This window comes from Neltuma alba, unplaced genomic scaffold (assembly GCF_004799145.2).
Source record: "Neltuma alba isolate B1F8T4 unplaced genomic scaffold, ASM479914v2 tig00011134_pilon, whole genome shotgun sequence".
Lineage (NCBI taxonomy): Eukaryota > Viridiplantae > Streptophyta > Magnoliopsida > Fabales > Fabaceae > Neltuma > Neltuma alba.
In genome coordinates, this window is record NW_021635870.1 from 219,959 (window position 1) to 242,462 (window position 22,504).

The 22,504-nt window shown below is 35.4% G+C and overlaps 2 protein-coding genes and 1 pseudogene across 3 annotated transcripts; 2 read left to right on the forward strand and 1 right to left on the reverse strand.

The window, feature by feature from the left end:
• The first annotated feature begins 716 nt into the window (after positions 1 to 716).
• Positions 717 to 5,008, forward strand: LOC114761758 (mechanosensitive ion channel protein 10-like). Of its 2 annotated transcripts, XM_028951187.1 has the most exons (7): positions 717 to 789; positions 930 to 1,186; positions 1,362 to 2,829; positions 2,933 to 3,053; positions 3,157 to 3,450; positions 3,529 to 3,731; positions 4,321 to 5,008. In XM_028951187.1, the coding sequence occupies exons 3-7, from the start codon at positions 1,370 to 1,372 to the stop codon at positions 4,580 to 4,582; spliced, it is 2,340 nt and encodes a 779-aa protein (XP_028807020.1). In that variant the 5' UTR covers positions 717 to 789; positions 930 to 1,186; positions 1,362 to 1,369; the 3' UTR covers positions 4,583 to 5,008. The 2 variants fall into 2 exon arrangements, with proteins under 2 accessions (XP_028807020.1, XP_028807019.1); XM_028951186.1 differs by lacking the exons at positions 717 to 789; positions 930 to 1,186 and having other exon boundaries at positions 1,297 to 2,829.
• A 214-nt stretch (positions 5,009 to 5,222) lies between these two features.
• Positions 5,223 to 9,532, reverse strand: LOC114761755 (thermospermine synthase ACAULIS5-like; annotated as a pseudogene).
• A 6,905-nt stretch (positions 9,533 to 16,437) lies between these two features.
• On the forward strand, positions 16,438 to 21,075 carry LOC114761759 (mechanosensitive ion channel protein 10). Its single transcript, XM_028951188.1, has 6 exons — positions 16,438 to 16,668; positions 16,811 to 18,278; positions 18,382 to 18,502; positions 19,330 to 19,623; positions 19,702 to 19,904; positions 20,491 to 21,075. Exons 2-6 carry the CDS (start codon positions 16,819 to 16,821, stop codon positions 20,750 to 20,752), a joined length of 2,340 nt encoding a protein of 779 aa, XP_028807021.1. The 5' UTR covers positions 16,438 to 16,668; positions 16,811 to 16,818; the 3' UTR covers positions 20,753 to 21,075.
• Positions 21,076 to 22,504: the final 1,429 nt, after the last annotated feature.

Below are 22,504 nucleotides of genomic sequence, written 5' to 3' on the forward strand. Positions count from 1 at the left end.
GATTAGTTTACGGCAAAAGAAGGGAAAGACAAAAACTAGAGAGACCAGATCAGTTTAAAATTCAGTTTATATAATATATTTTGGTCGAATTTATATATAGGACCGTGTGTGTGGCTTGGCTTTATCAGTCAAATCGAGCTTTCTGCTCCTCGGAATGCAGAACCACCGTTGCTGACTTTTCCATACAGCCTTATCTTTTTTTTTTTTTTTGAGCTGAGTCAGCTGACCATACAGCCTTATCTTGAGGTAAGAAAAAAGCAAAATAGAAAAAAGAAAGAAAAAAAAAACTCCGTTTTTGTCCCCTCCTAACTTTTTATGTAGAAAGAACGTAAAAATCAATAAACTATATGTTCACAATATTCCCTAACCTGCATGAATATTTTAAAATTTATAATTTTACTCATGTCCTTTTTTTTTTATAGCTAACTGATACTAATACTATTGGATGACAATTTAATCTGTAATTAAACCAAATGATGCTTAGATTGACCTGAATCTAATATTATAATATGAGTAAAATCTCACTTCATGTTAAACTCGCATTTTTCCCCGTAATATGCACAAAATCCAAACACAGCTCCGTCGCTATTTCCAGACCGAATGTGCACGGTTTTTTTTAAAAATATACACAGATATATGCATTTCCGGAGGAGACGTATTGACTTGTAGTTTTGTACGATGCACAGGTTGCGGGGCGGGTTGGTGCCAGTGTTCTGGCATCCACCGTGTCATTTTGGCGCTTTTAGCTTGCTGCCTCTGAGGCGTGGCCGGCATTAGTACGTCTTTCACGTTTAGGGAGTGTTTGGATAAAAACAAAACCATAATTTCAGAAGTGCTTTTACAAATTACGAAATAAATATGTGGAAGAGGTTACCTCGTTTTACAAAAAAGTGCTTCTGAAACCATGGTTTTGGAGCAGGCAAACAGAGCCTTAATCTTGAGTAGTCACTCTCTGCAGTCTGCAATCGAAGTCAAAATGCTCTCATAAGCTTTTAAAAAGCCTTGTTCCGAGTCGTCCGTTTTCCGAGTTGAAGGCTTCCGAGTTACGACCATCTTTATCAAACAAGCTGTCCCGCCTTTATGATGTCTTAACATTCAAACCGGTCATTCGTCGTAACCATCTTTTCACGACGATGTGGTCACAGTAACGTTCCCAATACCCGCGTTGCTCCACAAGTTCTTGCTGGTAAGTATTTTGATTTCGGGAATGTAATTTATGCATTTTCTAGTGCTCTTCTGTAATCTGGAGATGGGTAACATTGGTGGGGCAAAGTGGTACTTGCCAAAAGCCTGAAAGGTTTGGTTTTTCTGGGTAAGTTAATTTCTGCGACGCTTCATTTTCACATTTTTGATGTATGCAGGATTCTTGATGGATGCCAAGTATCGAGCTTCCAAAGGCGGTGAAGTGAGCATGACGGAGAAGAAAACAACCAACGAAGGAGAAGTGGTGGTGACTATTCCGGGCCAGCAGAATCCGAATCTGAGTGGAGAGAGTCCAAGCTCCAAAGTGACTGAATCTAACAATACGTCCACGGAGTACGCCGCTAACGGGCATGCCTCCTTAAAGTCCCCAGCTTTAAATCATGCTTCCCCCCAGATAAGGCCCAGTTCCAGCCCAGACAAGTCCCCAGAAGTTTCTGCTACGACCCGAAACCTTGTTCGCAGAAAGTCTCTACAAAGGTCAGTGTATTCCAAGCCTAAATCTAGATTTGTGGAACAACCTTATCCTGCTGACGCGGCAGTTTTAGAAGAGAATGTTCACTCCACACTGCAAGAACAGCTTGCCTTTAGTTCGCCCTATAGGCAGTCGGTCAATGAAGCATCACCCAATAACAAATCCACTGCTGTTAATAGGACAGTGTCCATTAGTTCCGTCACTCCTAAAACTCCATTGATGGCGTCTCCGGGGCCAGCTGGGGAAGATGAGGATGAAATCGTTTACGAGGAAGCTGAACTGAGTAAAGGGAAGCGTAAGAAGGTGAAGGTTAAGGCTTTGATTGAGTGTATTATGCTTGCGTGCATTACGGGATTCTTGGTGGCTAGCCTGAGTGTTGAAAAATTGAAAAACGTAACGATTTGGGGGTTGGGGTTTTGGAAGTGGTGTGTACTTCTGATGGTTACCTTTTGTGGCTTGTTGATTACCAGATGGTTCATGCACATTATAGTTTTCCTGATTGAAATGAACTTTTTACTGAGGAAAAAGGTTCTTTATTTTGTTCATGGACTAAAGAAAAGTGTCCAAGTCTTCATTTGGCTGGGTTTGGTTCTTCTCGCTTGGGTTCTGTTAATCAATCGCGGGGTCCAGCGATCAGAACTTGGCACAAAAATTTTGAATGGTGTAACATGGACTCTTGTTTCTCTTCTAATTGGGTCGTTCTTATGGATGTTGAAGACGTTACTGCTGAAGATATTAGCCTCAAATTTCCATGTCAAATCTTTTTTTGATAGAATTCAAGAATCAATTTTCCATCAGTATGTTTTACAGAGTCTGTCTGGGCCTCCATTAATAGAGGAGGCTGAGAAGGTTGGTAGATCACCGAGTGCTGGCCAGGTTAGTTTCAGGAGTACAAAAGGTGAAAAACGCACAAGGAAGGAGGTTATTAATATGGCAACTTTTCACAAGATGAAACGGGAGAAAGTTTCTGCTTGGACAATGAAGATTTTGGTTGATGCAGTGGCAAATTCGAGGCTGTCCACAATCTCTAATGTGATAGATGAGAGCTTTGATGACGGAGGACTAGAACAAACCGACAAAGAGATTACAAATGAGATGGAAGCAACTGCTGCTGCATATAAGATTTTCAGGAATGTCTCTGCCCCTGGCTGCTCGTAAGAATATTTGCACCCTTTTCGATTCATGTAAACCAATTTGTATCCATTCTGTTTCTCCCTTTTGAATTTCCTATAATATAAAATTCTTAATTATACTAAGGTACATAGATGAAGATGACCTCCTGAGGTTCATGATTAAGGAAGAAGTAGATCTGATCTTTCCCCAATTTGAAGGATCAGAGACTGGACGAATAGACAGAAAGGCTTTGACAAAATGGGTGGTAAGGGATTTTATGTGCCCATATAAACTGTGTTTTGATTATCCAGAATTCAAGTTCCATTTGGCTGGCAAAAGTTCCATTCCTTAATATCTGCGTTATTTAGGTGAATGTCTATCAGGAACGCAAGGCATTGGCACATGCCTTAAGCGACACCAAGACTGCTGTAAAGCAATTGAACAAGCTTGTGACGGGGCTCCTGGTTATTTTGATCATAATTTTGTGGCTTCTACTGATGGAGATTGCAACAACAAAAGTACTGGTGTTCATTTCTTCTCAGCTAGTGGTTGCTACCTTCATGTTTGGAAACACGTGCAAAAATATATTTGAGGCTATCGTATTTGTGTTTGTAATGCATCCATTTGACGTTGGCGACCGATGTGTTGTAGATGGGGTTCAGGTAATTTATTCCTGCCAAATTTTATGCCTTTCTTAGGAATTTGCATATTTATTTTCTTTCTGTAATGTGGCATGGCAGCTATTGGTTGAAGAAATGAACATCCTGACAACGGTGTTCTTGAAACTTAATAATGAGAAGGTGTTCTATCCAAACTCAGTTCTGGCCACAAAACCCATTAGCAATTATTACAGAAGCCCGGACATGGGTGACACTATAGAGTTTTCAATTGACTTTATGACACCATTGGAGAGGATTGGGGCACTGAAGGAAAAAATAAAGAGGTCAGCTTATTCTTACTTTGTATATGCATATACTGACGTTTTATATTCTACTTTCCGCGGAAACTTCAATTCGGCTATACAATTCAATGTAATTTCCATAGGCATGATTGTCGTGCTCACTTTCATCAGTGGTGTTTTGCTTTTTAGGTTGTGGTATCCAAGTTTTTTTTCCCTCGCCTTTTTCATTGACACAGTGTGAACTGAGAAAGACTATATGAATGTTCCTTGAAATGCTTTGCCATGATAGTTTTCTTCTACGATTTGTGATTTCCTCTAAACTCAACGACTGAAGAAGCACAGTATCATATTTTGTTGTTGGCGACAACAGAATAATATCATATTCAAGTATGCCAAACATCTGATGTTGGATTTGATTAAGTTGAAGGATCTGGCATATGTTTGACTGGGACTTCATGAACAGAAAACTGTATTGCATGCATATCTTTCCTTGTTATTGAAAGGATAGGACCTTGCATGACAAAGAAAATGATAGAAACGATATTGTTGCTGTGCCCTGTGTATCTCTATTCTCTAGTGTCATTGTTTGTTTCCCCTTTCGAACTTATTTCTAGTCTCTTTGTTCGTTCAGGTACTTGGAGAGAAATCCGCAACACTGGCATGCTAATCATAACGTAATAGTTAAGGAGATAGAAAATGTGAATAAGATTAAAATAGCTCTGTATGTTAACCACACAATGAATTTTCAAGACTACGCGGAGAAGAACAGGAGGAGAGCAGAACTGGTGATGGAACTAAAGAAAATATTTGAGGATCTTGATATTAGATACAATCTTCTTCCTCAGGCAGTCCATGTCAGTTATGTTGGATCAGATACGGGCCCCCTCAAGTGATAACTCTTCTCATGCTCATTGTTCTGCAAGCATGTGCCTCTGTTTTTCCCCTGCCCCTCATGGCCGCCTTTTAGGTAGGTTTGGTTTAGGATAGTTGGGTGGGGTTTAGTAGATACTAGATAATGTAGGAATGGTGTTTTGATCAAATTGCAGGGTTATGATGCTATTAACTAGCGACTTTATGATGTATATGAATTTCGGAGTATGTCTAGTCCATTTAGGTAGGTGGTACTTGTACATATTAGATATTAATAGGCTTGGAATCCCAAACTTGGTATGCTACCCCACTCATCTTAAATGCATCTCTTCTAGGCGATGGTGGAATGACATCCCCTAGAGTAATTTGGATCCTCTAAAGCCCCTCTGAAGCAGAGTGACATAATTAGTAAATTACTGTGCTTTATGAGGTATTTCACAGTTTTTTAACTTTCACATCTTAATCACTTCGACAGGGCCGCCAAAGTTCCAACTACCATCTGTCTTCTTTTTTCTTTTTTTTTTTTCCAGTTTTACTTTACAACTACTGTCAACATCCCGAGTAAAATGTGCGAGTTATGTGAGTTGATACTTTATATGAGTTGATACTTTAAGAGCAGGTAAATTCAATCTTCAATCCTGTCGAGTTAAGAAGGAAAATTTGTGAAGGGGCGAGAGTGCCTGGAAGTGAATTTATTGATTCAGATATTAGACGGAGGCTGTCTGTGTTCATAAGTTTAGGATTCAAAGAGCACCTTGGTGAAGCGAACACAAACTCCTGAAACCAAATTGACAAAACAATTGCGAATTACTGATTGGTGTTTTAGGGTAAAGTTATCACGCTTGTTGTAAGCTCCAGCTCCATTCATCTGTACATCAATTCCCCCTAGAACCTTAGAGTCGATAAGCCACGCCATGCCCATGCAGAAATCTAGCATCTTCTGTGTACGCATGGGTTTCGTTTCACAGCCTGAAATAACAAAATATGTTAACGCTAATGATTCTGGTATTGTACAGTTTTGGTTCGAGAATCGAAGCTTAATTCTATTTGAGGGAGTAGTTAACGGTAGGGAAATGTTCTTACAATTGTTCTTGGTGGAAGAGCAGTGGAACCAAGAGCCATTAAGATAAAGCAATTCGCCATCTATTCTTTCTCCGATTCTTTTGTCCATTTCCTCAGCCCCGATTAAAAAAGGTTGATCTGAAGCCTGGATTCACATGACACGGATTCAAGGGGACACCAACATGCAACCCACATCTGTCAAATAGAGCAAAGGTTTATAATTGCATACCATACCCCATCCCCAATTATCAGCAAAAGAAGGTACGAGTTGCGAACGGAGTCACGTCTGCATAAAAAAAATGCGAAAGAGGAGCAAGTCCCGAGTTCGATCGGTTCAACCAAAATATACAGAAACGAGAGAAGGCGTGGACGAGAGAGTCCTACGTTTAAAGACCCGTTTGATTGTGTTATATATGGAAGTGAAGGCCTTCTTGTGGGTGAAGATGCCTGCGGGTCCAGCCTGCACAGGGAATTAACAGTAGGTCTCCACAAGATGAGGAAGGGCGTAGTGTTAAAAAGGGGACCTGGGTGACAAAAATGCCATTGGGTTGGAAGATGTTCTGGTAGAAGGATTTAGTATAGAGCTGGTAGCAAGGCCCTCCTTCCACTGGATCCGCCAAGTCTCCAACTATGACATCGTACTTCTCCTTCCTCTCCTCAAATTCTCCCCTTCATCAAAATCAAAATGGAATTCACACATTTTACTCGTAACTGCTTTATTTCAAGACCGACAAAAGGAATACACTAGCGATAGCTTTTGTGGGGAAAATCATAACCGACAAGATATGATCTCTCGACTCCGCTTTCAAGGGATCATATCAAGAAACGTAGGAAATATAATATATTGACACTATTTTGATTAGTTTTGGGAGGAGGGGAGGGGAAGGAAGAAATTTACACAAAACTCTGTGTATTATCTAATTAAGCATATGAGGTTGTGCACATTACATAATTAAGAATGGAATAGTTTAAAACTTGTAGTATAAATTTATTTATAATTTATATAATATGCTAAAGATTATAATATATTTTTTTGATTAACATTTATTTTGATATATGATTATTTATAATCTATTTGTTATGTCTCAAGATATCTGGGTTTTTTCTGAATTCACAAATTAGAAAATAATAATTATGATATAAATATTGTAATAAAAAAATAAAAAAGTTTAAATAAAAAGATAAAGATATATTTGTCAACTTAAAATTAGTTGCCTTCCCTGCTCCTCTTAAACCAAACAAGAAATCTCTCCTCCACTCCCTTCCCCTCCAACCAAATAAAGCTCCTAATCTCCCCTCTCATCCTCTCCCCTTCCCTTAATTCACCTCCCCTCCTCTTCCCTCCATTGAACCAAACAAAGCCTAGAAGTCAAATAGTTTTCCTTGCCCTTCTTTTCCATAAAAGGTTATATATATAATCTCCTTGTTTTGTAAAAGCGGACATTTTAATTTTATATTTTGTTCTCTTTTGAAATTGTCACCATATACTTAAAATTTTTGGTGGAATTTATATATGGCATGGCATTTAAATAATAAGTTATATTACTTCTAATTTTTAAATAGTAAAATATGTCATAAATCCTACTACTATTTTACTATCTATTGATGTCATTTAAAAATTAATATTTTTACCAGATTTTGTATATTATATGCCATACCATTGCATTATGCATACCTAAATCAAAATCGTCACTGGGTCAAAATTGGGGATTTGGATATTAAAGACTAAAAGATAAGAATTAGCGAAGGAAGAGCAATGGGTCTATTTTAGAGTATTCAGCAACTACTTGGAGTCTCGGACACAACAGAAACAAGTCGAACTAGCAAGAATATTTATCCTTTTTATTTCATATTCGTAGCTACCAACAGATAAATATATTATCAATCTATCAACGTCATCAATATATAGAATAAAATTTACAATAAATTTTATTATTATAAGCTATGCCGTTCTTCCGTCTTTATATAATGCATAAAACACACACGCGCATGTTCGTTACAAGCATACTGCAATTTGTGAATCTGATTCCTTACAGTACAGTGTATAGGATGGAGATGTAATTTATATATATATGTGTGTGTACTCTTCCGGTCTTTAATATAGGACCTAATTGTTTAGTTGGTTTTGGTCCTAAATATAAGACTCATTTATCATATTTATCAATTTTTTCTAAATTACCCCTATGGATACTCCCTTAACCATAATCAAGTAGAAGAGGAAGATGGGGTATTAAGAAAAATGATTATGGTGTTTTAGAAAAAATGTGTCATATTTCTTATAATTAACTAACTTACCTAACTTTCTTAATCTAATCAAATTAGTTAAATGAGTCTTATATTAAGGATTGAAGGAGTATATATATCATATTCAGAATGAAAAGACAAAAATCTCTGACAGGCAATATATGAAGACAGAAAATGAGTAAAAAGGGGAGGAAGGATCGGAAAAAGTTACTTGGCATCATTGATGACAAGGTCAAGCTTCTTGTTAGAGAAGCTTCCTCATTCACAGTCACGTATTCACGGCAGAAATCTACCACCTCCTGCAATTCTTCTTTCTGGGTTAAGGAAATATGGATGGAGGAAGATCGTGGAGGGTTATTAAGAATAAATGTAATTAATAAAGGAAGGAACCTGGTCGATATCACACATGACAACTCTCTCTAGTGACTTGTGCTTGAGGGCTTCCCTAGCAGCAGAACCTTCGCCTCCTCCCATTATAAATACTGATTTTGAGCTGTCCCATACACATCAGTCAACTTATCAACATCTTCATTCATTACAATGCCTCTTCACCTTATTTAAAAGCCTTCTAATTAAAGGCCCTTTCACACTATCCCAACGAATATTTTGATATGAAATGAGCACTTCCCCTCTTGTTCTTGTTTTTATGTTTGTCTTTTTTCCCAATATGTTATTGGAGTATATATGATAAGTAAGGAGAGTGAATTGAGCAAGGGAACTTACTGGGGATGACATAAGAGAGCCGGATGAATCAAGCACTCGTGATAAATGAACTCGTCTGATTCAGCACTCTGCTTCTTCCCATCAATCACCAGCGCCTGTGTAATTAAAAGTTAAACAATTTCAGAGTTTAGTTCTAACAAGAGTGGAAACTCAAGAGCACGTGAATGAATAAAAATGAGACCTCCCCCCAACACGCACACACACGCTCATACATACTCCCTGTTAAAGATGTAGTGGTTAATTTTTTATCCCATATAAATTGTTGTCATATTTTCAATTCATGGACAACAATTTGTTGTGATTATTAATTTCATTGAAGAGAAAAATTAGAAAGTCCCTCATTCTTTAATAAGTTCAATTATATTAATTACCACTCTTTGAGAACGTCCGTGAAGCTGGTCAATGTCACCCTACAATTAACATTGAAGCTAAGGGAGGCATTGCATCAAAACATTATATTTTCTAGCTTATCTTGACAAAAATATGTAAGAAAGTCCCCTCACTCAAATTTTAGGATATCATCACAGTCATTGAGATAATATTTGAGGTGTATATTTTTAAAAAATCATGTAAACTTGCCGCTAATTGTTGAGAAAATTTGGGACATGAAATCACGTAAAGCAAAAAAAAAAAAAAAAAATTTAAGTTATGTAATTTATTTGATTGTGAGCGGGCGCAAAAGTTATACGAGAAAATAGAAATATATGGGGTTGACTTTTTTAGAGATGGGTACCAAATCTATTTCCATGAGCTTGGCGTGCATGATTTTATCTCCCTTGTAGGAGACGAGTTTGAAAGGTATCTTTTTGAATATGCGTAGCTCTCGGAGTCTAGGTAATATTGTTGGTCGCTTAATTTACGTTGTCACTTCTCCGTTTCTTTCCCCTTTCATTTTTGAAATTCAAGAGCTCATCTTTAATAGAAATAGATGATGCATTCTTCATGACAGAAAAATAATGTAATTTTTGTAGTCTTTAAAAATGATTACATAAATTAGTTATTATATATATTATTTATAAGTTTTAAATTTGGGTAGATTATGAAAGTTAGTTAAGTTAATTATTCGTAATAAATAAGTGTTATCTTTCTTAGAATACCCTTACTAATAATATGTATTAGCTAGAATTAAAATTTGACAAGTACAATTACTACAAAGATTATATTAAAAAAATTAAATAAATATGAGAAACAAAATAGATTGAAATCTCATATTTAAAACTAAATAAAATATCAAACTAATTTTTATATTATGGACTAGAAGTGGTATTTAAAAATAAAAACATATTTGTTACTGGATTTATGCCTTTAAGTGAAATATAACCATTGATTTCATAAAATCACGATGACCAAACCGGATTCTTTGAAAATGAAGGAATTTTGGCAATTGTGAAGTGGAACAAAATTAATGGGGATGGATGGGGGTACCACCGGCGCACCGCCGGTTGCGGCTGTTTGCGGGAAGCCAAGCTGGTAGTCCTCTTTTATGACGTGTCGGCATTTGAAGAGGTGGGACGCAACTATCAAGCATCTAATGGGGACTCCAAACTAGCACGCGCGGAAGGTTGCGTTTCTACTTTGTGCTCTCCCCGGGTAGTGGTGGGCCCTGCGCGTCCACGAGAGCGTCCGAGTTGCACGTTGACGTCGGCCATATTTGTCCATCGAGTCTATCCGACTATCCCTACGTCCAACTCCGTAAAAGGATAATTTTATAGTGGAACATTTAATCTTTATCTTTAATAATTAAAAAAATCGAGCGAAGGTTTCAACTTTTTAAGCTTGATTAGTATAGTATTAATTATATTAGTATATGTAAATGTAATGGTTTAGATTGAAGTGGTTTGTCCCGGCGACTCAATACTAACCTAATGTCTGAACTTTTAAGTTGAGTTTTGCTTGATAAAAAATAATCTGGTTTGTTAAACTAATTGTAGACCTTCATATCTAAAATTAAGAATTTTTGTGGATATACCATCTTAACACGAAAGAGTTATTTTTAAATCATATGAAAAAATTTCACAAAACATCATTTCAAATTATAATCTCATAAAAGTTATTTCAATTTATAAAATTCCAAATCAACACTTCACATCAAAATTGGCGATTTTACAATATTCCTTGTAATTTCCACCACCCCTTGGATCTCAAAAGTCTTAGTGACTATTATTGAGCCACCAAAACCATTTATTAAAATAATGCAAAATAATTCTGTTAAGATTAGTTATCACGACCATCACAATAATACCATCGAGTTTCAGCATTTTATCAGTATCGTTCACAACAACTTTTTTAATAATTTCAACACTTAATAAAAATCTTTAAAATGTAATAATAAAATATAAAAGGTTACATATAAATTTAATTCAAAAGCTAATTGTATGATAAAAGTAAATGAAAGAGAAGTTAATGTGAGAGATGGGGTTAAAAAATAAAAATGGATAATACATGAAATGAGTGAAAATAGTTGGAAGAATGGAAATGGAGAGCGAATCTAGGACAACACTAGCTGTTAGAGTTTTAGTGTGAGTGTATCAAAAGAAGTCTCATATTACTTAGGATTGAGAAAACCTTAGTGTTTACTAAGATGTGAGTTTGAGCTAAAAAAAATGGCTGAGAAGAGTAGTCTTTGAAACTGACTGCTAGATATGACTGTTAAAATATTTATGTGTCTTAATTAGTCAGTTTTATTCTTTTATTAATCATATTTAATGGCCTTAAAATGATTCAATTCACCTTAATTAATTGTTTAAAAACGGCTCTTTTAATTGTCATTAAAACCATATTTAATCACTATTATGGTAGCCTAACAGTCACATATTATCTGCCTATAAAAGGCAATGTGTGGTGCAGGGTCAGAGGGTGTCGAGTTCTATCCACGAGCTCTCCTTGTTTTCTTCTCCTGCGTTTTAAATTTCTGCTATTCTGTCACCTTGCTCTACGCAGGAAGGGTTTGTTTAACCTTGGAGAGTGTCGCCTTTTATTCTAATTTGTGTGGTAGAATAACTCTTAAAGACAGTATTCTTGGACATAACTCAAACCATATTTTTATTATTTTTGCAGGTGTTGCCAACAATCTTAAGAGTTATTCCTTGCTGACTTTGGAAGTGCTTCATGATGTGTATTCTTCAATTCATTGAGTCGGTTAAAAAAAGATAAGTTTTAAATTCCATCTTAGGAGATAATTCCTGCTAATCTTTTGTTGGGGCGTGTTTCTAAGTGGAATATAAGTCTCACATTCAATCCTTAATTTGCGAGCTGGGTGCCTCCACCATCTTCTACGTTATCTTGTGGGGGGTATTCCACGAAGTCAAACTAGATAGTTTGATGATCTCAAACAGGGTAAAACTGTAAAACTTGCAGCTCTAGGTCTTATGTGATATTGATGAGGGGACTTCTAGAAATAATAACTACAAAATTTTTTTAGTCTCTTTTTACAAAGTTCAATATGTGCCGTGGTTAAAAATAACAATAATTAAAAAATTATGTTGTTCGGTTGGCTTATTATCTGATGGTGTTGGTATTCTGGGAAAAATTCTAATTTAATTAGAATGGAAGGAGATATTGATGTGAGATTCTAATTTAATTAGAATTATTATTGATGAGGTATGAAAATAATTTTTCTATATAAATGAGATATTTGAAAGTGTCAGGGTGCCTAAGATGTGAGGTAACTTACAAAAATATGTATATATTATTGGAGGAAAATATGTTTTAAATTAAATTGTATTAGCATCATCTTGTATTTTTTAAAAAATTAATTAATTGGAGGCGCAGATTGGTGATTTATCAAATTTTATATATGGCTTGAAACAAGCTTTATGAGTATGAAACTTTAATCATTTATCTAAAGTAGAGATAAATGTGCTTTAATAATATCATTATTTGTGCATACATAATTTATCTTGGTATAAATATGCATGAATATGCACAACCATAGTGATTATTGAATTTTAATGTGGCTATGTTATATTATGTTTTTTAGTTTCAAAATTTAAATGGAAGCATAGGTGAAACAAATGTGTTTGAGTGTATCATAAAGGTAAGGTAGTAACAAAATCTCTCAAGTTGAGAAGTGTTTCTAGAGTTTAGTTTCTAAGAACCGATATGTGAATATTTCTATGATGCTTTGTTTGAGATATTTGTACAACTCAATCTATATATGTACAAATTTTTGAGAATTTGTTGCCTTAATTTAAATTAGTTTGGTGATAAAACCCGTGTTGTAAGATTGAGCATATATTTAAATAAAGTCCTACGAGGTAAATGAAATATTTGAAGAGTACCATAAATGTTGGTATCATATACGGTGGATTCCCCTTGTATTGGAATGCACGGATGTTAAGTGAATTTCAAGTTATATGAGAAAATCCACTAGTGATTATTCATCTGTAGCGGTGATTGAAGGCTAAGTTGTTGAAAATTCCTTAGCAAATATTTTGGGGTAAAATTGACACGTAGTGTCGATGAGTTGTGATTGTCAAATGGCAATAACCATTGTAGAGAAAACAATGGTGCATGTACACATTGTTTGAGATACTACGTGAACAAACTAATTTAAGAATTGTGCAGTTATCTCAATCGATTTGTGAGGTCGAAAGAGGATCTAGCGGATCCGTTAAGGGAACCCCTTGGGAAGAAATAGATTACAAAAACATTGAGGGGCATGGACTTAAGCCAACATGAAATTAACAATGATAGAAACCCAAGTTTTGTGATTGGAAACCTCATGAAGAAGGTTCAAATGGAAAAAAGAGAGTCATCTATTAGTTTTGCTAGCATTGTTATAAATTCATAGTCTTTTCTTATGATGTGAGAAAGTGCTAGAATGCAATTCTTTGTGAGGTTGAGTGAAACTTCTTAATGATTTCATAATCCTACAAGATGATGTGCTTATTGTAGATACACTTAATGAAATCACCTCTATGAATATGGAGTGGGGCTGCTCCCATGAGATAATGGCAAAATCTCTAGAGCATTTGTTAAGAATTGGGTACGTGTGTGGCTGTTATAACAAGCAAAACTGCCGTTAACAGCAAAAATTGTGGGGGTCTAATATGACTCTTAATGCCTCTAGCACACACTCAAGAGTTGTTGGTTCATAGAAGTAGGCTTCATTGACATCTTTGTATTCTAAGTGTTATGCATCTATGTCTGGTTCATGGTCCGAAAAGACACTAGATTCAAAACGGTTATACTCATGTGTGTAACTCAAATGATAATGCTCCTTTTGACACATGTGAGAGATTGTTGGTGTGGGTGGGAGATTGTTGGAGTTTTAGTGTGTGGGTGTGTTAAAAGAAGTATCATATTACTCAAGATTGAGAAAATGTTAATATTTACTACGATGTGGGCTAAGCTAAGAAGAGGAGTCTTTAGAATTGACAGTTAAAGATAAATGTTAAAGCATTTATGTGTCTTAATTGGTCCATTTTATTTCCTCATAATCCATATTTAATGGCCTTAAAATGATTCAGTTCACCTTAATTAATTGTTTAAAAACCGCTATTTTAATCGTCATTAAAACCATATTTAATCACCATTATGGTAGCCCAACGGTCATATATTATCTGCCTATAAAAGGCAATGTGTGGTGCATAATCAGAGGGTGTCAAGTTCTATCCCTGAGCTCTCCTCCTCACTCTCTTCTCCTGAGTTTTAAATTTATGTTGTTTTGTCACCTTGCTCTATGCAAAAAGGGTTCGTTTAATTTTGGAGAATGCCGCCTTTTATTCTAATTTGTGTGGCAGAATAGTTCCTAAAGATAGTATTTTTCAACACGACTTGAACCATATTTTTATTATTTTTGCAGGTATTGTCAACACCGGCCATGATGTTCGCGGGCTAGGGGCAGCGGGGTATGATGTTAGGCTTAAATATTATCCAAAGGACCAACGGAATTAGTTAATTTAATTGGATCGGGAGAAGTGCTATAAATAATTTATTATGCGATTCTTGTGATCTGAATATAATTCAAAGAACTACTAATTAGTTCACTTTCCTAATTAATGAAAAACTATACCTCACTGGAGATTTTATATTCCGTATTTATGTTGATTTTTTTTTTTTTTACCACGCAACCTATTTATATTGAGTTTTATTCATCTTTGATGATAAACTAAACATATTTTTTTAATTTGTTACGTGAACTTTAAAAAAAGTTATAATAGATGTAATTGATATGTTTTTTTTTTTATACAATTTGTCAATAATCTTGTAGTATAACGATATAAAAGCTCTCTTGCAAGTGGGAGGTCACTAGTTGAACCCCCGCTTGTAACCAGTGTTTACACTCTAAATTAAAAAAAAATGTTACAATTTTAATTTCACTTGTAATTTTAAATAGTTAGTGCCTACCATTTAAAGTAGAAATAAAAAGATATTATATTTTGTGCTTAGAAAATTAATTGCATATATATATATATGTAGATAGATATATTGATATTATTGGTATATTGTTTTGAATATTAGGAAGGTGATGGGAAATTGTCGTTTAGGAAAAGTTGGGGGGGGGGGAGTGGGCGGATAGATGGAGGGGATTGGAGGCAGAGTTAAGCGTGGCTTTCCTCCATTATATATGCATTTTGTGGACAACCCACTTCTCCATCCATTCCTCATTCTCCATCATCTCCATCCTTTTCATTTGCCTAATTTTTTAATCACCTCATAATATCTTTTTTAAGATTTTTACAACCGTCCATTATGGACCCCTCCCCCCCCCCCCCCCAAAAAATCATATGCGCGGCGATATAAAAACTCTATTGTAAGTGGGAGATCACTAGTTGAACTCCGCTTATAATCTGAAGTAGCCAGTGTTCGCACTCTAAAACTTGAAAAAAAAAAAAGTTACAAGTTCAATTTCACTTGTAATTTTAAATATTTAGTGCCTACCATTTAAAGTAGAAAGGAAAAGTTTTATATTTTGTGCTTACGAAATTAATTGCAGTATTTAGACATGAATGAATTGTGATATATATATTGATATTATTGGTGTAATGTTTTGAATATTAGGAAGGGGACGGGAAATTGTCGTTTAGGAGAAGGGGGGGGGGGGAGTGGGTGAATGGATGGAGAGGATTGGAGGCAGACCTAAGCGTGGCTTCCCTCCATTATATATGCATTTTGTGGACAACCCACTTCTCTATCCATTCTTCATTCCCCATCACCTCCATCCTTTTCATGTCCCTAATTTTTTAATCACCTCATAATATCTTTTTAAATAGTTTTACAACCTTCCATTATGTATTATAATGGGGAAATAATAGTGAGTTAATGATAATTGAAGGTACACATATGTAAAATGTTACCTGATCTCTGGAATGATGGTGAGTCATGACAAATAGGAAAGAGATTATAAGGTGGATTTAATATTTATTTTAAGAAGAGGAAGCCACAGCAAGCAAAACACAGATTGAATGAATAAATTGTTATTTAATTTGAAAGATTTATCGAAATTAGATATGACAATGCTTGAATGAATCTGATATTGTAATATAAGATATTATATAGTTATATATAAACAAAATAAAATAAAAGATGCATATTATTATATTGTTCCGCCAACACCAACTTGGGATGGAGTGCGTATATATTTTGAATAGTATTGATGAGTATAGTAAAGCGTTCGATGGATCACGTCGCATGCATATAAATAAATGGTGGAGCACATGGTTTTCTACGTAATGGGGAGACAAAGGAGTGCCAAACAACCTTTTCAAGCACATTAATCCCGCAGACACCAAACTAAAAATAAAGCGTTTTTTAGTAATATTTCAACTGTGATCCATCCCTCGAATCATTTTCACCAACTTTTATGCCATTTCCCTGTCCCTGTATGGCTGTATCTATATATGGCTATATGCTTTCCACCTTTCTCCACTCTCTCCTCCTTCAGTATAATTTATAACCCACCCGCCTGTTATCCCTCTCCTCCGAGTTACGACCATGTTTGTCAAACAAGCTGTCCCGCCTTTATGCTGTCTTAACATTCAAACCGGTCATTCGTCATAACTCATAACCATCTTTTCACGACGATGTGGTCACAGTAACATTCCCAATACCCGTGTTGCTCGACAAGTTCTTGCTGGTAAATATTTTGATTTCGGGAATGTTATTTATACATTTTTTAGTACTCTTCTGTAATTTGGAGATGTGTAAGATTGTTGGGGGAAAGTGTTACTCGCCAAAAGCCTGAAAGTTTTGGTTTTTCACATGTTCAACGTATGTAGGATTCTTGATGGATGCTAAGTATCGAGCTTCCAAAGGCGGTGAAGTGAGCATGACGGAGAAGAAAACAACCAACGAAGGAGAAGTGGTGGTGACTATTCCGGGCCGGCAGAATCCGAATCTTAGTGGAGAGAGTCCAAGCTCCAAAGTGACTGAATCTAAAAATACGTCCACGGAGTACGCCGCTAACAGGCATGCCTCCTTAAAGTCCCCAGCTTTAAATCATGCTTCCCCCGAGATAAGGTCCAGTTCCAGCCCAGACAAGTCCCCAGAAGTTTCTGCTACGATCCGAAACCTTGTTCGCAGAAAGTCTCTGCAAAGGTCAGTGTATTCCAAGCCTAAATCTAGATTTGTGGAACAACCTTATCCTGCCGACGCAGCAGTTTTAGAAGAGAATGTTCCCTCCACACTGCAAGAACAGCTTGCCTTTAGCTCATCCTATAGGCAGTCGGTCAATGAAGCATCACCCAATAACAAATCTACTGCTGTTAATAGGACAGTGTCCATTAGTTCCGTCACTCCTGAAACTGCATTGAGGGCGTCCTCGGGGCCAGCTGGGGAAGATGAGGATGAAATCGTTTACAAGAAAGTTGAACTGAGTAAAGGGAAGCGTAAGAAGGTGAAGGTTAAGGCTGTGATTGAGTGTATTATGCTTGCGTTCATTACGGGATTCTTGATGGCTAGCCTGAGTGTTGAAAACATGAAAAACGTAACGATTTGGGGGTTGGAGTTTTGGAAGTGGTGTGTACTTTTGATGGTTACCTTTTGTGGCTTGTTGATTACCAGATGGTTCATGCACATTATAGTTTTCCTGATTGAAATGAACTTTTTACTGAGGAAAGAGGTTCTCTATTTTGTTCATGGACTAAAGAAAAGTGTCCAAGTCTTCATTTGGCTGGGTTTGATTCTTCTCGCTTGGGTTCTCTTAATCAATCACGGAGTCCAGCGATCAGAACTTTGCACAAAAATTTTGAATGGTGTAACATGGACTCTTGTTTCTCTTCTAATTGGGTCGTTCTTATGGATGGTGAAGACGTTACTGCTGAAGATATTAGCCTCAAATTTCCATGTTAAATCTTTTTTTGATAGAATTCAAGTATCAATTTTCCATCAGTATGTTTTACAGAGTCTGTCTGGGCCTCCATTAATAGAGGAGGCTGAGAAAGATGGTAGATCACCGACTGCTGGCCAGGTTAGTTTCAGGAGTACAAAAGGTGAAAAACGCACAAAGAAAGAGGTTATTAATATGGCAACTTTTCACAAGATGAAGCGGGAGAAAGTTTCTGCTTGGACAATGAAGATTTTGGTTGATGCAGTGGCAAATTCAAGGCTGTCCACAATCTCTAATGTGAAAGATGAGAGCTTTGATGACGGAGGACAAGAACAAACCGACAAAGAGATTACAAATGAGATGGAAGCAACTGCTGCTGCATATAAGATTTTCAGGAATGTCTCTGCCCCTGGTTGCTCGTAAGAATATTTGCACCCTTTTCGATTCATGTAAACGAATTTGCATCCATTCTGTTTCTCCCTTTTGAATTTCCTATAATGCAAAATTCTTAATTATACTAAGGTACATAGATGAAGATGACCTCCTGAGGTTCATGATTAAGGAAGAAGTAGATCTGATCTTTCCCCTGTTTGAAGGATCAGACAGTGGACGAATAGACAGAAAGGCTTTGACAAAATGGGTGGTAAGGGATTTTATGTGTAGACATAAACTCGGTTTTGATTATCCAGAATTCAAGTTCCTTTTGGCTGGCAACAGTTTCATTCCTTAATGGCTCTGTTTGGATTAACGGTAAAAAAAGCAACTCATTTTCAATCTGACTTTTAGAAAAGTAAGATTAAGTAACAATTAGATTGAGTAGTGTGATTTATGTTTGGATTAATTTTTATAAAAGTTAGTTCGTAAAGTAAAAAGTTTTGTTTGGATTATGATTTAATAAGTAAGTTTAGTTTGCAGGATGACTTTTATTAAATAATGAGAAATGATTAAAATTTTAAATTTACAAAATATGAAAAAGTTCTATTTAATTAAATAAAATATATTTAAATTAGAAATCATATTAATATGAAAATTTTTGAACCAAATAATATTATATAATTAATTGGATGATATACCCTGTATAATTTATGTAAATATAGAATGAAAAATAATATTAAAAATTAAAAATATTATAACAACTATTAAAAATTGCTTTAGAATATTAAAACAAATAACTAAAAACTGATTGGAAAGACAAAGTACAAAGAATATATAGAGAGAAGTATAAGAGCAACATAGACATAAGGGCAAAAATGTCTTTTAATTCCAAAAAGCTACTTTTGCATAAGTTATAAATAAGTTTTAGGTATTTTGCAATCGTGTTTAAAAAAGTAGCTCTCAACCCATAAGTCAGATTGACCAGAAGTTATAACAAACAGCTTTCAAATTTACAAATTGACTTGTCATGCTTATAAGTTACTTTTTCCCCTCCAAAATGCTATGTCAAACAGACTGAATATCGGCGTTATTTAGGTAAAGGTCTATCAGGAACGCAAGGCATTGGCACATGCCTTAAGCGACACCAAGACTGCTGTAAAGCAATTGAACAAGCTTGTGACAGGGGTCCTGGTTATTTTGATCATAATTTTGTGGCTTATACTGGTGGGGATTGCAACAACAAAAGTACTGGTGTTCATTTCTTCTCAGCTAGTGTTTGCTACCTTCATGTTTGGAAACACGTGCAAAAATATATTTGAGGCTATCGTATTTGTGTTTGTAATGCATCCATTTGATGTTGGCGACCGATGTGTTGTAGATGGGGTTCAGGTAATTTATTCCAGCCAAATTTTATGCCTTTCTTAGGAATTTGCATATTTATTTGCTTTCTGTAATGTGGCATGGCAGCTATTGGTTGAAGAAATGAACATCCTGACAACGGTTTTCTTGAAACCCGATAATGAGAAGGTGTTCTATCCAAACTCAGTTCTGGCCACAAAACCCATTAGCAATTATTACAGAAGCCCGGATATGGGTGACGCTATAGAGTTTTCAATTGACTTTATGACACCATTGGAGAGGATTGGGGCACTGAAGGGAAAAATAAAGAGGTCAGCTTATTCTTACTTTGCATATGCATATATTGATGTTTTATATTCTACTTTCCGCGGAAACTTCAATTTGGGTATACAATTCAATGTAACTTCCATAGGCATGATTGTGTTGATCACTTTCATCAGTGGTGTTTTGCCTTTTAGGTTGTGGTATCCAGGTTTTTTATTCCTTTTTCGTTGACACAGTGTTAACCGAGAAAGACTATATGAATGTTCCTTGAAATGCTTTGCCATAATAGTTTTCTTCTACGATTTGTGATTTCCTCTAAACTCAACGACTGAAGAAGCACATTATCATATTTTGTTGTTGGCCACAACAGAATAATATCATATTCAAGTATGCCAGACATCTGATATTGCATTTGCTTAAGTTGAAGGATCTGGCATATGTTTGACTGGGACTTCATGAACAGAAAACTGTATTGCATGCATATCTTTCCTTGTTATTGAAAGGATAGGACCTTGCATGACAAAGAAAATGATAGAAACAATATTGTTGTTGTGCTCTTTATGTACCTCTATTCTCTAGTGTCATTGTTTGTTTTCCCTTTCCAACTTATTTCTAGTCTCTTTGTTCATTCAGGTACTTGGAGAGAAATCCGCATCACTGGCATGCTAATCATACCGTAATGGTTAAGCAGATAGAAAATTTGAATACTATTAAAATGGCTCTGTATGTTAGCCACACAATGAATTTTCAAGACTACGGGGAGAAGAACAGGAGGATAGCAGAACTGGTGATGGAACTAAAGAAAATATTCGAGGAGCTTGATATGAGATACAATCTTCTTCCTCAGGCAGTCCATGTCAGCTATGTTGGATCAGTTACGGGCCCACTAAAGTGATAACTCTTGCTTACGCTCATTGTTCTGCAAGCACGTGCCTTTTAGGTAGGTTTGGTTTAGGATAGCTAGGTGGGGTTTATTAGATACTAGATAATGTAGGAGTGGTGTTTTGATCAAATTGGACGGTCATGATGCTATGACTTAACGGCTTTATGATGTATATGAATATCGGAGTACATCTAGTCCTTTTAGGTAGGTGGTACTGGTAGATATTAGATGTTGGTAGGTTTTGACGCCCCAAACTTGGTATGCTACTTATTTGAACTTTTTTAGTCATCTTGGTTTAAATTAAAAATAAAATAAAATTACATAGTAAACTACAACTCATGTCATGTCTCTTGAATAGTTTTTTATTAATTTCTAAGTTGATTAAGTGACAAAAGAATTAAAAATGAGGAATTTAAAAAAAGATTTTATTTTAATAAAACTGATTATGAAAATAAAAAAATAAATCTAAACTACTTTTTTTTGTATTTTTAATAAAGAAAGAATGAAAAATACAAATTTGGGTTTTAGTAAATTAATGATGAGAATGCTTCTTGTAAAAAAAATGTAGCTATCCTTGCTTAATAAAGATATGGAAGTAAAATAACACATGTTAAAAAGAAATCCCAAACACGGTTTGAGTCAAGTAAACTTGACACTTAACTACTCTAAACACTAGATAATAATCAAATTATTAAGATATTTTTAAAAATTACTTGATGTGCAATTTAAATTGAGTTAATAAAACTTGTTTTCCTTTCAAAGAATACTCACGGAGACACTCAATTGCAATACATCTCAATCATAAAATCTAACAATATGTCATATAAAATAATTTTAATGAATGCAAAGGAAATATATATAAATTCAAATCCCAAATAGCACAACTCAAATTAAACTGTAAATTCAATTAACAAAAATTATAACGCATAATCTTAGTCTCCAAATCAAATAAGAATATTCCTAACATAGGAAAAATCTAATGAAGGTCAGGAAAAAATTAATTGAAAAATTAAATACTATCCTTGTTGAAGCTCCAAGCTCAAACTACTCCTTCATCTCCAAGGAGCACATAGGATTAGCCTCTCATGGCTCCAGAAAAATCCACAATATGTTTGAAGTAATGAGAATTCATTGAGGCTACGGCGAGAGAATGGGTGTGAAAGATTTTGGCAGAAAGAAACGGAATAATGGAGGCCAAAGGTGATGAAGATGGTTGGTTGAAGGGAGATGATGATGAAGGTTATGGAAGAAGTCGACGACACGCCACTATTGGTAAGGTGTGTTTTTGGCCGAAGGGAAATATGAAAACTGGAGGAGAAAAATTGAGTTGTGTGGCAGCGTCCCTTTCTTTGCAACTGAGGAATGAATTTCAAGGTTATTGGCGGCGTGTTTGTGTGAGAAAGTATATGAATTGATGTTGGCAGCGTGGTCTCTTCCATGTTTGAAGGAGGGGATATATACGAATCAAATCTGAAGGATGATTGGCGGCCTGTGTGGAATTCCTGGCTGCTTTTTTTTATGAATAAATAAAAATATAAATAATATAATAAACTGATGCCTTAATACTCAAGTTGCTTGTGTCTCCATTTTTTTTTTAATTTTTTTCCTTCTCCCTTTCAGTTTTCCTATTATCTTTATTTCTCTTTTGTTAAGACCTGCAAAAAATAATTTGAGATACTATCATAAAGCCCAAAATCAATTATTTAAAAATAGATAAAAATATTTTCTTTTAAATTTCTAATTTTATGCAATCAGTATTTAATT

Excerpts from the sequence above, each read along its gene's own strand:
- LOC114761758 (XM_028951186.1), top strand. The coding sequence starts at position 1,352 with ATGTATGCAGGATTCTTGATGGATGCCAAGTATCGAGCTTCCAAAGGC. Across the intron at positions 3,054-3,156 it reads AGGCTTTGACAAAATGGGTG|GTGAATGTCTATCAGGAACG; the intron begins GTAAGGGATTTT and ends TGCGTTATTTAG. Across the intron at positions 3,732-4,320 it reads CTGAAGGAAAAAATAAAGAG|GTACTTGGAGAGAAATCCGC; the intron begins GTCAGCTTATTC and ends TTGTTCGTTCAG.
- LOC114761759 (XM_028951188.1), top strand. The coding sequence starts at position 16,819 with ATGGATGCTAAGTATCGAGCTTCCAAAGGCGGTGAAGTGAGCATGACG. Across the intron at positions 18,279-18,381 it reads GTCTCTGCCCCTGGTTGCTC|GTACATAGATGAAGATGACC; the intron begins GTAAGAATATTT and ends AATTATACTAAG. Across the intron at positions 18,503-19,329 it reads AGGCTTTGACAAAATGGGTG|GTAAAGGTCTATCAGGAACG; the intron begins GTAAGGGATTTT and ends GGCGTTATTTAG.